At 38.9% G+C, this 15920-nt stretch overlaps 1 protein-coding gene across 2 annotated transcripts in view; it reads right to left on the bottom strand.

Moving 5' to 3' along the window:
* Nucleotides 1-8079: 8079 nt before the first annotated feature.
* The window catches only part of WNT2 (Wnt family member 2), a 59121-nt gene continuing 51280 nt past the window's right edge, over nt 8080-15920 (bottom strand). For both annotated transcript variants that reach the window (XM_072652959.1, XM_072652958.1), the window contains one exon: nt 8080-9650. In XM_072652959.1, coding sequence (XP_072509060.1) covers nt 9421-9650 — 230 coding nt within the window. In that variant the 3' untranslated portion in view covers nt 8080-9420. The remainder of the gene's footprint in view (nt 9651-15920) is intronic.

The following is a 15920-nucleotide window of genomic DNA, read 5'->3' as shown; positions in this document are numbered from 1 at the left end:
CTCCCCATCCACAAACCTAGGATTAAGGAATACTATTAAAAGTTTGAAAATAGAGAGTTAACTTTGAAAATCTATCTCCTTTTTTTTATTATGTTTCAGTTTCACAGAAAAATAGTCGTGTAGACAACAATTATATTCTCTACATCCATCATGATGACATTAACAGTATCCACTAGGTGAGAGTTGGAGGTGTCAGGAACCAGGAATCCATGTTCATATGAGGAAGCAAGAAAAGTTAGAAATGAAAATCGCAAATGGAATAACTGAGACTTCTTGAGAATCCTCCACCTCACCCCCACCTGCTCTGCTGAGCAAGTATTAACAGTAATGAGTGGAATTTTTCTCTCCCCGGGTAGGTGGAAAGTCACCATGAGCCTGCCTCACTCGTCAGTTCACCCTGGCGGATGCGTTTTCTAATCCCTGTTTGGAGATGTCTATGGTAATTCAGCCAAGCTGCAGTTTCAGAGTCCGTGAGGTCCATCATGCAAATGCTTGATTTCTGCTATTAGAGATGAAGAAAGCCAGCCTGAAGCACAGCAGACACGCAGAAGATGCTTTCTGGTCCACCTGGGAGTCTGTGTAGCACCTCTATTTTTTTCAGTATTATTGAATCATGGATATAATAGCTACCATTTCATACCATGCATGGTTTGTAAATTGCTTTGCATATATTATCTTGATTGGCACAGGTCAGGCCCTACCTCTGACGTTTACTGCTGTGACCTTGGGCAAGGTGATTGCAAAGGAGGTGGTGACCTGTATTACTAGAGAGCATCCCTGAATGGGAACTCTGAATCTGAACCCAGATCTTCAGGCATCCGGGCCTGGATTCCTTCCAAAATGTTCGTGGATCCTGAGCTAGGGCAGGCCAGTGTCTGGTTCTGACTACATTTAGGGATCCTTACTACACTTCTGGGTAATATACCAGGGACTTTAGGTCACAAAGGTAACGTGAGGGGGAAAAGTGACTTTTTAAGACCAGTAGAGTATCCTTGAGGATGCTATAACTGGAAAGCTTCAGTCCCTTAAGTGAGATAATGCGCCTACACTGTCACCTGAGGCGGCCATAGAGTGAATTAGGCACCAAATTAACTGAAATTCAACATCATCAGCACTACTATTACTACAATTAGCTCTTAATTTTCCAGTTTGTGGCTACTGTTTAATCCCAGGATGGCTTGTGATTGCTGCCCGTAACTCTGCCTCCTCTGGCTGTCAGGTGGTGTGTATCCAGGGAATATAAAATAATAATTTGCATGAGAAAAACATCATTAGCGAGGGAAGGAAAACTCATAAGGTTTAGGCCAAACATCAGCAAGATCTTCTTCTAGAATACTCCAAATGACCGTCAGAGGCCTCGTTTTAGTACAGAATTTTGTTGAGTTAAATACAGTATAACAAACATCTAAATCTTTTTTTTTTCTTTTTCAAAGGTTTTCACTGTGATAGAAATTTTGGCCGTTCCAGATTAACAAATTTATATGACTTCAATGTTTTATCATTTCTACCATGCAGTTTTCTTCCAAAGGAAAAGGTAATTAAGAGTTCAGTTAATTTAATTAATGCACAGAGGCAGCTGGAGGCACAACATGGCACACTGGATCTTGTGTCTGGAAGATCTGAGTTCAAATCTGATCTCAGACTTTTACTAGCTGTGTGACCCTGAGTAAGTCACTTCATTTCTGTCTGCCTCAATTCTAAAATGAGAAATACCTACCAATCAGTGAGGATCACGAGGCAATAATTATAAAGCACTTGGCACAGCTCCTGGCACATAGTGCCCTAGTCGCACTATGTAAGTGCTTATTTCCTTTCCTCCCCCTTCTCTCTCCCCTCCCCCCTTTCAGAATCATGGAAGGCAGCCTTGTAGAGCTGGTAGAATCCTGAAGTTTGGGAGACCTAGGTGTGAATCTTATTTCTGCCACTGACTAGCTGGATAACTTTGGGTGGTTGGCCCCAAAGCAAGTCACTCAACCTTTCTGAGTTTCAGACTCCCCATCAGTAAAGTGGAAAAATAAAACTGTAATGCCTATCTCACTGAATTGTTGTGAAGTTTAGGTGAAAGAATGCATGGAAAGTACATTTGCAAACTTGAAAACCACACCACAGAAATGTCAGCTATTATCACAGGGCTACAGGAAGGAGCTATGATGTCATCCAGCATGGGTGGGGAACACCCTCCACTAAATCTCTGACTTACTAGATAAATCCTAGGGAGTTGCCTGAGGCACATCCCAAATATACTAGACTCTAAATCAGGAGTTCAAAATAATCCCTGCCTGCCCTGGCCTACAACCTGTTTCCCAATGTAGAGATGATTTTTCCCATGTTCTCCTTCTCCAATATTTAAAGAGTTCATATAAAATAAGATTCCATTCTCTGGTTCTTGTAGTATTGGGTAGACACAGAAAGATTTGGGAACATAACCTCCTTTCTCAGCAAGTAGAAGATACCAACTTGGAATCTCATTGATTCACAATTGAAAATGAATGTTTCTTATAGGATATCAGCCTTCTTCCTGCTACCACCTTCTAGGATTCAGCAACTAGAAACCCAAACCCTCAGGAGATATTTTTAGCTTAGTAGAAGGTATAAGGTTTGATACTTTGGCTATAGTTCCAAAGCTTCCATCAATTTCCTATACATCCACAGGCTAACTTAATGTCTCAGGGTCTGATATTCCCTATGTATAAAATGGGGATAATAACTCTTGTTCTAGCTACCTCAGAGGTTGTGAGACCATAGCATAAAATAGAGAGATGGCAGATTCTTGGCCAGGGATGGAGCACACCTAACAAAGGCCAATAAGAATGTATTTGCTGACTGTCTTACAAATTTAACCAAAAGCACTTTAAACTAAAAAGAATGGGAAGGAAGAAAACTACTTATGTCTATTCAGCAAGCTAGATACCATAGAAGGTAGCTACAATGAACAAAGAATAGGAATTGAGACATTAAGAAGTAAATAGAAGACAAAATCCAAGAAAGGATCCTATACTAAAATCCTTGGGCTCAAATATGTGTATGCCAATGTCCAAAGTTTAGGCAAACATGAAAGAAAGAGTCCTAATGCAAGAAGGCAAATTTGACCTCAAAGGTATCATGGAGATTTGATGGGATGTAACCCATGGATATGGATGGATGAAGTCATGAATATGACTCTAGATGGGTATACTTTATTCAAAAGAAAAGGATGGAGAAAAGATTGGGGGTGGGAGCTAGATAGCATTAGGAAGGTATATTTGTAAGGAACCAGAGTAAAGGAGTTATGGTGAAAAGCATTTGGGGAATGTCAATAGAGGGAGAACCAGAAGTGATTTTGTGATCAGAGTAAACCATAGACCATCTAGACAGAGGAAATTGTTGAGGAGTTTGGGAAATAGATCATAAACCTGGAACAAATGCATGATGTAGAAGTTTTGGGGTCATTCATTTATCCAGACATCTGGTAGGATTCTTTTTCTGCCAAAAGTAGAAATCAAGTAATGATTTCTTGATTGGTCTTAATAATTTTATCCTTTAAATGGTAAAGGAAACAGCAACAGGAAATTCTATATTGAATCTCACTTTTATTAATAGAGAGGAACTAGTTATGGGGTGAAAATCATGAGAAACTTGGGGTGAAATGACCTTGCCCTCCAAGAGTATATGAGATACAGAACGTAGAGGTATAGTCTGATATACCCAAGATTTTAGAAAAATAGATTTCAAAGGGTTCCAAGGAAGTATAGATCTGAGGGATGGGAAATCCTCAAAAAAGAAGTTCTGAAAACATAAAGGGAAATAATTCTAATAATGATGGAAAACAGGGAACTCACCAACCAATTTAGATTCTTAAAGGATAGGTATGGAAGTTGAAATCAAAGACAAGTAATAGACATGGCATGGTTTTATAAAAATATTACCCAAAGTGCTAAATCTCAGAAAAAACTGAGACTATCAAGAGAAGCTATGGATAATAATGGTTTTTAAAACTATGTAAAGATAAAAAGGAGGACCCAAAAAAGGTTAGAATAGTTGCTTGGGGTTGATGAAATGGAGATAACCTACAAGGTAGGGCTAACTGCCTTGCTAACTGGATGAAAGAGCCAGGATCGGTCTGGGTTTAATATGATGAAATTCAATAGGGATAAATGCAAAGTCATACATGGGTTCAAAAAATCAACTTCACAAGTACAAAATGGGGGAGGCCTGTTAGGACCTCAGATTGAGTAAAGAATATCAAGGAGATTTAATGGCCACTATGATATGGTAGCCAAAAAGGCTAATGTGATATTGGGCTGCATTCAGAGAGGCATAACAGTCCCTCTAAATTCCTACTTAGTCCAACCACATCTGAAATTCTGTGTTCAATTCTAGGTATCATCATTTAAGAAGGATATTGGTCAGGTGGAGAATCTCTAGAGGGGAGCAACCAGAATGAGGAAAGACCTTGAGTATGTGACATATGAGAATGAGATACAAGGAACTGTGGTGTTTAATCTGAAGAAAAGATAATCTGGGCATCTATGTTATAGCATTTGAAGGGACATCATGTAGACAAGAGGTTCTGCCCAAGGGCAGATCCAGGAGTAATCCAGGGTGGGAATTTGCAAAGAGTTAAATTTAAGGTTTATATCAGAAGATTGCACTAACAATCCCAGTTCTCCAGAAGTCGAGCAGGCTACCTCAAAGAGGTCTTACAGTCTCTCTTACAGGCAGTTTTCATAGAAGGGCTGGATGACTACTTGTAGAGATTTGGGTTAGATGGTCATTGAGGTTTCTTACAGTACATTGTCCAGCACGTAGCAGGCACTTTAAAAATGCTTTTTGATTGATTGATTCCAAGCCTAAATTTTATCATTTGGGGTATCTATAACTTCAGTGAAATACTTCATGGAGACAGCTTTAAGAGATGGCTGTTGCCTTAAAGTTTTTAATTTTAGCAAATTTTATTCTGTCTCTTAAGTCTCCTTGCCATTTACCTTGTGGGCGACAGTATTCTTACTTATCTACCAGTATTTAGCAATGATTTAATGGACCAGAAGAGCTGGGCACTTTCCCTAGGAATGAAACATTTTAGTGGAAACAGAAGTCAACCCTTAAGAAGCTAAGGGATTCCTGTGGAATCTTTTGAGATGAAGTTTTGTAAAACGAAAACAATTCCTAAAAATTCTTACTGAACTTTAAATGATGTAGCCTCTAATAGGGCCATTTCTTAAAGAAAAGCATTTTCTAAAAAGGGCAAGATATTAAGATAATTATCCTAAACAATGAGTCATTCTTAGAGCATGAGTCATTGTTTCTTAGAATGTAATTAGAAGTAAGGTGATTGGGAAATTTTACTGGGGAAGGAACTGAGTCTTAGAGAGATAAATCCTAGTCTTTTCAGGAACTTCAGGATTTTGTTGTTATTGTAGTTGGTACTGCTGCTGTTTTGAGGAAAATGTCGGATTTGGACTAAATAAGGTCTATTTCAGTTTTAAAGTTCAAGCATCCAAAAAACTTTCGATTCAGTGAAATCTTTGATTCTGAAGATCAGTTGTTAGTATGTTAATGCATTATCAATGGCTCACCTATCTGCCAAACCTTACATAAATCCACAGGCGCTAAATGCCATCACTGTCTATTGACTCAGTCCACTCCCCTTGGGAGTGTAGTCCATGGAACACCCATGTTTAGTTCAGAGAGACTATCTCAAGACAACATGCCCATTTTCTGTTTTCTGCAGGCAATAACTAACACTTTTCTGAAGTAGCCAACCTAGATTTGCTTTAATCCTGCTGCCATCATAATTTCCCTTCTTCTTTCTTCTTCTCCGCCTTTATCCTTTTCTTCCTCTCTCTCACCTAGTTTGGAAATACAAGATCTCACTTCAGACTCACAGGTCTGATGCTACTCTGACTGAGACAGAAGTTTTGACTTCTTCCTTTTGGATCTGAACCATTTCCTCCTTCCTTAGGCAACCTGATGCTGCCATGCTTCCAGGGACTCACCACATTAATGCCAATCTTAGGGAGGACACCCAATCAGCTTAACCCACTGCAGCTCAAAAACTGCTCTATCTCAAGAGATCTACGCCCTCAGTTTCCTTGGTAGCAGGGGTGACAGGTGTACACCCCCACTGCCAGCGCTCAATCCTCCCATTTTCAAGAATGTCAGAAAGTGCCAACTAAACACAGCAATGGCAAGGTCCTTATGGATGAGTGTTTATTTACTAAACTCCTGGAACTATTATTTTCAGTGATCTCCTAAAATTGTTGTAAAGTAGGGAAAGGAAGAGGTCAAGTACTAAGGTGCTAAAGAATAAGGAAGAAGGAAGTGTAAGTGATTGGCAGCAGGTAATAAGAAAGAAATGCATTCATAGCTCATCCTCTTAAGACCCATCCTAATGCTTTATCACAACAGAGAGGTGACCCTGGATTACCTAAGACTGTGTCAATGATGCACAAGCTTTGCAAGGTCCTACTAAACTTGAAAGATTTTGAGTATGGATATAAGAAGACTGCCATTAAAGATCTAGCTAGCCTAATTAAGTTTGGCCAGGCTTATCATTGGAAGATTAGCTTTGTGTCCGCAGAAATTCACAAAGACCATTCAGTTGGGTAGGAAGGAATTGTCATTCCACAAGCACTTATTGAGAACGGATTGCGTGCCAGGCACTGCCCTAGCTGCTGGGGACACAAAGACTTTGCCTTCAAAGAGCTAGCCTTCTTCTGAGGAAAAACAACAAAATGGATATGGGTAAAAAAATATAAAACACACACAAACAAAATATAAATAATTTCTTGGGGGAAAGCAAATGCGAGGCTCAAGACAGACTTTGTAAAGGAAGGTTGTTTGAGTTAAGCATTAAAGGAAGCTGGGGATTCTAAGAGGGAGAAGTGAGGAGAAAGTGCATTCTAGCTATGGGGACAGCCTGTGCAAAAGCATGGAGGTGGGAGACAGAAAGTCCTATGTGGGGAAGAGTAAGGAAGACAGTTTGGGTGGAACATCAAGTATGTGAAGTATTAGTAATGTGCAGCAAGCCTAGAAAGGTAGCCAGATCGTGAAGTGCTTTATAGACCAAATAAAGTTTTATCCCCAAAGTAAAGGGAACCACTGCAGAGTCCTGTGTTTTAGGTAGAACAATTTGACAGCCCTATGGAGGATGGATTGGAGAGGTGAGAAACTGGAGGCAGGAAGGCCAATTTGGAGGTTATTGTAATAGTTCAGATGAGAAATAATTAGGCTCTAAACCAGGGTGATGGCCATGTGGGTGGAGAGAAAAGAAATTAGAATAAGAAATATTGTGGAGGTTATATTAACAAGACTTGGTAACTGATTGGACAGAGGGGATGAGGGAGAAAAAAGAGTCAAGGATGATACCAGATTGTGAACCTGAGTGACTTAGAAGGATGCTGGCACTCTCAACAGAAATAGGGTGGCACATGGATCATGATCTGACAAAGGAGACTGAGAAGGAATAGTCACACAGATATAGGTGGAGAACCAGGAGAGAGCTGTATCATGAAAACCTAAAGAAGAAAAAGTATCCAGGAGAAGAGAATGAATGATCAACAGTGTCAGATGCTACAAAGAGCACTCCACTTTGCATCTAATTCCCTGTCTGGTTTCAACTCCATGGAACAAGATGTCCCATGCCAGGTACCTCCTGGCATTTCATCCCATATCCTTTGTGTGCCAACTTCCCTTTTTAGACTGAAAGCTCCTTGAGGTCAAGGACTGTCTTTATTTTTATTAATTGTATCCCCAGTGCTTAGTATAGTGCTCGGCACATAGTAGGTGCCTAATAAATGCTTATTGGATTGGAGAGGTCAAGAAGGAGGAAGACTTAGAAGAGACCACTTAAGAGATAACTGGAGCAAATATCTATTCTGATTAAATCAATGATTTCTTAAAATTATTGCTGTGTGCATATTGATAGTATACTGCCAGAATTAATTTTCTGTGCTGGAGATTATGTTTAGAACAAGAATCTAATAGTCAGAGGTAGCAAGGAATATTTTCACTCATTTCACTTCTCATTCATTTAGCTTAACTGTTAGCCTCGTCATCTTCTGCAAATGACATTTTTTAACTCAAAGCAGGAGATCACAATTTGCATACTAATATTCTCATAATTACAGCTGAGCCACTTTAATATAGTTCTCAAAGCTCATATTTTTGCAATATAATACATTATGGTTATGGAGTTTATAAGCAAGGCTATGTGTCATTTGCCTTAGGTCAGGACCACATCATCTCTTAATCGTCAAAAAAGCGTGATTAAAATGAAATGCAATGGGTGTTAAAAACTATAGTTTTAGTCCTGCTGGTCCTCAGAGGCTCTCCTTACACCATTTGGGCCATCCTTTTTGCAGTCTGTTTGTACTCAAGGCTTCCGTAGTTATTGGGTTAGTTATGGAAACCTTGTCATCAGCATTTTCATGCCTGGCCCTGTCATCCCAAGAGCGATCATTATCAAATTGTTCCAGTTACAAGCCTCCATGATTCACATGGCAAACACCAAATAGGAATTTGATTCCCATTTTTCTGGCTCATCTGTACAGAAGCATCGTCAGGTGCTCAATCATGAAATCCTTGTCTTCTGTAATTATCTTACCTGAGAAGCAGAAAACATTGCCCTTAATGGTTTTCAGGTCTTATGTATGTGTTTATTGGGAAAGAAGGAAGTCCCTCTCCAAATGAGTTTTTCATGTCCCAGGAACTTCAGCATCTTTCCAAGAAGATAAAATGTTCATTTTCTCACCTAAGGTATGCTATAGTAGGGAATTAAAATATCACTCAGTGTGAGCTTTTCCCCGTTTTATTACACTGGGTATTAATGCTGAATTCAAATGGCCTTGGGAAAACACCCATTTCAAATTTGTCATGTATTTAAACCATGTTTGTTACCAATTGTCAGATGATGCTGGCGTCTCTCAAAATCTCTTGATCAGACCAAAAACAACAAAGTAAAAAAGCTTGTCATGGTCCTTCTAGGAACTATGAGATAATTTAGTGGAAGTTCTATGAAATTCTCATGAGACCACTTAGTTGTGAGCATTCGGTTGAAAGACAGAGAAACATCATTTGAACTCCTTTCCTTCCTGGTCATCTTTTTGGGGGAAGTTTGGGTAGAGCAAAGACAAGCTCTGTCTCTTCTCCCCCACCTCCCCACAAAAAAACCCTCCCCATAGTACAAAAGACTTCATGATATTCCATAGTTATGTTACAGGGAAGTGTTACAACCCAGTAATGTAAATAGAATAGGATATAACTTATATGCACTAGACAATCCTGGAGGCACCCAGGAAGGGAGGGGTGGCTTCTGGTGAGTCAAAGTGCCTGCCATGCACTTTAAGAAACATGCCCCCCTGGAGGGGAACCTCAAAGTCCAGTGTCTCTGCAGATCAAATTGAGTCCCAGGGGAGAAAAGGCAGCTGGTTGATGTGTGGGTCATGTGGGTGCCACCCAGTCGGGACTCTTGGGGGCTTTGCAAGTGTGCACGTCCACCACCTCCAAACAGTCCTGACAGCGCACAGCACAGCACCAATGGAACTTACACTCGCATTTGGTCATTCGGGTGACGCGGGAGGTGTCATAGCCCCTTCCGCAGCACATGACTTCACAGCTGTCCATGCCACGGGAAGTCAGGTTGCACACACGACCTGCGGTACCCAGGGAACCTGGAAAGAAGTCACAGAAGCTTCATTACGAAGGGGAGATGGAATTTACAAAATGACAGGAGGACCTCCAGGGGTCCAGGTAGGACTGGGGTTGATGACGCTTGTAAGTGACCTCTAAGGTCCCCTCCAGCTCTACATCTATGACTCTAAGATCACATATCTCATTAGAGACTGAAATGGAGAAAAGTAATACAACAATTATACAGTCAGTCTTCAACATCTGTGCATTTAACTTGCATGACTTCAAGCATTCGGATGATCTTATTAGTAACCCCATTTTCACTTTTGCATTGACAACCATGCACATTCTCGGCTATGAACAACTGAGAAGAAATGAAAGGCGTGATGAGAGCAAGTTTGTGGAGTGACTGGTATCCTACTAGGCACCTTTCTAGTCTTGTTCACCCTACCACTGTAAAGAGTTCCATGTGTATGCATTTCATATTTTTATTGTTTACCTTTAAAACTCAAATTTTGTGTAGTGATTATACCCCCAAAGCATAGGGTATGTCCTTTGGGCTCTAAGTCCAAGCATGCAAGGTCAATGATGTGGTTTAGTGAGAAAATAAAGGTGTTAGATAAACTTCATGCTAGAATGCCTGCAGCTGCTGGTGTTTCACAACACTGAGTCTGGTGTTCATGAAGCAACAATTTGTTATAAAGCATACTGCCCTCACACTACCATCTGATACAGTGGAAGGTAAGACTAATGTTAAAAAAAGTTTGTTTTAAGAATTTTATTTGTTGGACAGTATTACTATAGATTTCATGTGTTATGAAAAGTGAATATTGTCGGAAATCAATGGTTTTTTGAGATGTTAGCTCAAAAGGGTACAGAATGTTTTGCATGTTATTAATTTTATTTTGTCGATTGCATTTTATGGGTTATTTCACAGTTACTGTGTTAGAAAAAGTACACATTATCAGAATTAATGTTTTGTTCGAAAGAATCGCATGCAGAAAAGTATATTTTCAGCAATCTCTAGCAAAAGATTACAGTTTTTGGTGGTTGTGGGAATCTAACCTCCTATTTCCCATAGGTTCAATGTAATAACATTTGTGTTTTTGATTTTTATGCCATTTTCTAGGAACGTTACTCCTGCAAAAGTTCAGGATTGACTACACCAAAAAGTACATAAAAAAGAAAGCAAGAGTCCTGAGCAAACAGAGTAGGGAAGAGAAACTCTTAAGGTTCTTTCTTTTTTTTTTTTTTAATTTAAATATTATTCCATTACTTCAGAGCTAACACAAACCAAGGACGTCTTTCTTTTCTCCTCCCAATGTCCCATCTAATTTCTTTTTCCCTTCCTTTTGTTCCATCCCTCCCAGATTAAAAACAATAGGATGGGAGAACCTGGTCAAAGTAGAGAAGGGAAACATCTTCATGCCTTATTCTCTCCACCTTCAACTCTAATTAATGATGGTTAGTTTCCTATAAATTAATCATGGTTCAGAAACTTCAACTTCCTTCCCTGAAGACTCTTCTGCTTCTTTCTAGATCTGATTGGTCCCCCTGGGAAAGTTAATATGAGTGGAAAGATTCAGGAAATAGAAGTGGAAACAGAGTTTCTCTGAGGACATCGCAGTAGAATGCCTTCGATTGGCTTAAAAGGAGAGCACATGTATACTCCTTTTTCCCACATTGGAACATGGAGATTCATGGATAATCCACAGATATCACTGTTATTATATAGGTAAGCGCCCCTAGGAGGTTATTCATCATTGGTGAGTAAAGCTGGCATAAGCACCTGATCAAATTAGCAATTTAGAATATGAAATTCACTCTCCTGGTGAATTCAGCCACTTTTATTAATAAGAATGATAAATTGCATAGGAGGCAGTTTGTCCTGAAAAGGAACACTCATGAGAAAGGAAGATAATCCATTTGACTTCCTTTTGGAAAAGTATCTCCACGGGCACCCGTTGTCTCACAAGGATATTAAAAGAAAACAGAGACAACCTCACAAGAGCCAAACTATTTATTAACAGAGAAGCATTATGCCATGAAGGACAGGGTACTGAACCAGGAGCCAGGAAGAAATGAATTCATAATCCTGCCTCAAACACTTGTTGGGTAGGTTGCTTAACCTCTCTGTGCCTCAGTCTCCCTACATGTAAAATGGGCTGAACTTAATGACCTAGAAAGTCCCTTTCAGTTCTAAATCTATGATCTCATGACTCCTTTCAAATCCAGAAAAAAAAGAAAGTCGATTTCTTTTCAGTTTTTCGATCTTTCACATATAAGGGATGAGTTCCTTCTGGTCAAAGATGAAAGATGTCCTTTTCTCCAAATCTTTCTGCCTAATCATTTGGCATTGGCCCATATCTACAGCATGTCAGACATTTGGATGAAAATGTAAAAATTTAAAGGTTTCCAAATATCCATATCTGATGTAATGAAGACAAATGACTAGATAGATAATTTCCTATTTTTATCTATATTTCTTATCCTAAAAAAGTATAGTTTAAGGTTAAAAGTCAACGAACCACACTTTCATTCTCCTTTTCATTTTTCATATCTTCAGCAATAATTCTAAGGGAATTCTTTCATGAAGAATTGCACCTCATCACCCTGTTGCTCTCTCCAGTCATATGCTTGAAAAAAAGTTTCAGTTAAATCTTAGGACCGTAGAAGGAACGCTGGAAGGGACCTTAGAGTCCATCTTACCCAATACCCTCATTTTGTAGATGAGGAGACTGAGGTCTGCAGGAGTAAAGTGGCTTGTCCAGGGTCATACAGTTCATCAGTTCTCTCTCTCGGGGTAGATAGCATTTTTCATCATGAATCCTTTGCAATTGTTGTGGATCATTGTACTGATCATAGTAGCTAAGTCATTCACAGTTCATCATCATTACAATATTGCTGATGAATTTTGAGTGCAGATTGAAGAATATTTTTTTCTGATTTCTTTATTTTTCTTCCCTTTTTTGCAATGTGGCTCATACAGAAATATGTTTTACATGACTTCACATGTATAATGGGTATCACATTGCTTCTCAATGGGTAGGGGACGTGGATAAGGGAAGAAAAGAATTTTGAACTCATATTTTTTTAAAAAATGAATGCTTAAAAAGAGAAAAAATTAATTGTTTTTCTTCAAGGTCATTTCAAATTAAAGCACCACCTGTTCTGATGCTAAGATTTAGGCATTCAAAATTGTGTATATTTTTATGCCTACAGGTAGAGAGGAGGAAGGAACTACTTGTTCCTTACAACAGGCTATTTTTTTCTGAACCACAGCATGTTCATTCCCTGTTCAATTTATATTTCATATTAAAGGCTGTCATCACACCTTTTTAAGACAAGTGTAAATTTATTGTTCACTTATACATTCATTCACTAAATCAGAATTTTCAGTGAGCTTCAAAGTTCTGGTGTGTTTATGGGAAACACAGTCTATTTGATATTACTGACCATACTGTTCAGGCTTCTATTCGTCAGAGTCCCTTTTTCATGATAACTCGACTGTTTAAATAACATGCTTTCCTCACAACAATTCTGTGAGGTACAAATAGAATCATAAAACTCCAGAACTGGAAGGGACCTCAAAGGTTCAATTCCTAAGCATAAATTCCCTGTAAAATATCCCTAATAGGGTGTGCCAGTAAATGTTTAACAACTGGTATACTAAAAAATAAAATAAAAAATCCTCTAATCTGCATTATTGATGTTTCTCTATCACTTTCTTAAGTCTAGGCAATGCCCAAAAGAGAAGTCAAGCCCTGATTTGTAGTGTTTGTTGATTTCTGAGGTGCAAATGTTTCACAATAAAAATTTGACAATCACCATAGGCGCTGGCTGTAGCACATTCCTGTCCTTAACCCACAGTCACCCAAATTCTCCTTGGAGATCTCCAATATCTGGAAACCAATTACTTCCTGAGGTAGTTCCATTCCATTTGGGAATAACTCTAATTGTTCTGAAGTCTTTTCCCATATTGAGTTGAAATATGCCTCTATGCAAGTCCATCCACATGTCTTAATTCTGCTTTTTCATGGCCATTTTGTGGATAAGGAAACAGAGACTCTGAGAAGTTAATTGACTTATGGTGTTCATATACTAGAACCTAAGTATGAGCACCAATATTCAACAAAGTTGCCAATCCCAAATCCAGTGGTGTTTCCATTATAACAATATGCCTCTCTTGAAAATGTTCATGTTTTAGTGCATATTAAACATGAACAGCAACTCTGAATTTTGAGTTTATATTTCTGGACCCATTTTACAACCCACCTGTCCCATTAAACCCTATTGGTTTTAAATCAATAAATATTTATGCAAATAACTACACTTTTCGAGATCTTACTTCTTTTCCTCCAAGCTCTTTTCTGATGTGGGGGGAGGTAGGTGGCAAAGAGGATAGAGTATCAGACCTTAAGTAAGGAAGACTTGAGTTCACATACAGTCTCATTCACTTACTAGCTATGTGATTTTTAAAATGAGGGGCAGCAATAGCACCTGCTTCTCAGGATTGTTGTGAGGATCAATTGAGATAACATTTGCAAGGCACTTAGCACAGTGGTTGGCACATACTAGGCACTATATAATAAGCTATCATTATTATCACCATCATCATTGTCATCATCACTCCATAACCCAAGTTGAGGGGAAAACAAAACAAAATATCTCACCTCTAAAACAAAGCCTTACACCTTATCACTAACATCTTGTTTAATGATCTTGTTTGAGTGATCTGAAATCTAATGGGGAATGGTTAGACAGATTTGTGCAGTCTTTCCTGTGTAAGTGGATACCTCTTTGGACAGCAACTGGACTGTGAGGTGACAGTGCTCTCAGAAATGCAAACATTTGATCTGGAATCTGATGAACACAGGAAGCTTGGACTCAGTGCCCTCCTCAGCATGATCAGGATTTTGATGGAGACAAGGACAGATAAATGCAACAAGAGCTAACAAAATCTTAATTCAGAGGTAGTTGAAGTTAGAAAAGTTAGCAACCCCCACAGCAGAATTCCCAAAAAGCTGCATGTAATGGTGACCAATTGGTAAACACAGCTAGTCTGAACACTCCCTTCTCTGTCCACAATGCCTCCTAGCTAACCCAAAGTATCAACCACAAAAGTAGAAGAGTGCAATAGTTAATTAAGTAACAATTGCAATAGTTAGGCAATACTCCATGTAGAGATGATCTAGAGGAGTAGATGGGTTTCAAGTTCCATAGCATAGTGCCTGGTAAATAAGTAGGTGCTTAAATAATATGGGCTGAATTTATTTAAGTGGAGTGTGACTCAAAAGAAAAAAAAGCTAATGAATCTTACATTTAGCAGTATGATGTCCAGAATGAGAAAGGTGAGCATCCTACTATATTTGGTCCTGGAGGTCAGACCACACATAGAATATGCTGTATTCAATGCCATATTTAAAAGTAAAACTGAAAACATTTACATGCTTGTACACACTCAGATGAAGATAATCAGGATGCTAAGGAATCTGCGGACCATTTTTATGAGGGTCAGTTCAGCCCAGGATGATATTTAGCCAGCAGAAGATGGGGAAGGTGGAGTTAGGGAGCAGGAAAGGGACAGGACAGTTGGCTTAAGATGTTTTCAAGGGCTATCATGTGGTAAAGGGATTAGCCCTTGCTCGACTTAGACCCAGAGGGCAGAGCTAGAAGTAATGTTTCAAAGTTACAGAAAAGTAGATTTGGTTTTACATGAGGAAACCCTTTCTAATAATTGGTGCTATACAAAACAGCAATGAAAATGGAAAAGAGGGGAATGGAAAAGAATTTATTAAGTACTTGCTATGGGCCAACCACTGCACTAAGTCTTTGGAATACAAATAGAGAAGCAAGACAAAGTCCCCGTTTTCAAACAGCTCATATTCTAATTGAAGAGACAACATATATAGCATATAGGCTACTTTGGAAGGTAGTAGGTTCCCTCTCATTAGAAATCTTAGGGTTCTTTAACTGAGATTCATGAACTTTAAAAAAAAGTTTGATAATTCTATTTCAGTTTAATTGGTTTCTTTTGTAATCCTATGTATTTTGTTCCATGCATTTAAAAAATAATTCTGAAAAGGGGTCGATATGTTTCACCAAACTGCAAAAGAGGTTCCAGGACAACAAAAAAAAGATTAAGAAGCTCTACGAGAGAGGCTTGTCAGAGATTTTATGGAGGGGATTTTCTGCTCAGGTTTGGCAAGATAGACCACCATCTCAGATGATCTCTGAGATCTTTTCCAAATGGGATTCTGTGATTCTAGAGTTTGGGGCTATTGCCTAAACTCAAATGTGCTTCAGAGGAT

Source organism: Notamacropus eugenii, chromosome 3, assembly GCF_028372415.1.
Source record: "Notamacropus eugenii isolate mMacEug1 chromosome 3, mMacEug1.pri_v2, whole genome shotgun sequence".
Taxonomy (NCBI): domain Eukaryota; kingdom Metazoa; phylum Chordata; class Mammalia; order Diprotodontia; family Macropodidae; genus Notamacropus; species Notamacropus eugenii.
This window is presented reverse-complemented; position numbering and strand designations above follow the sequence as displayed.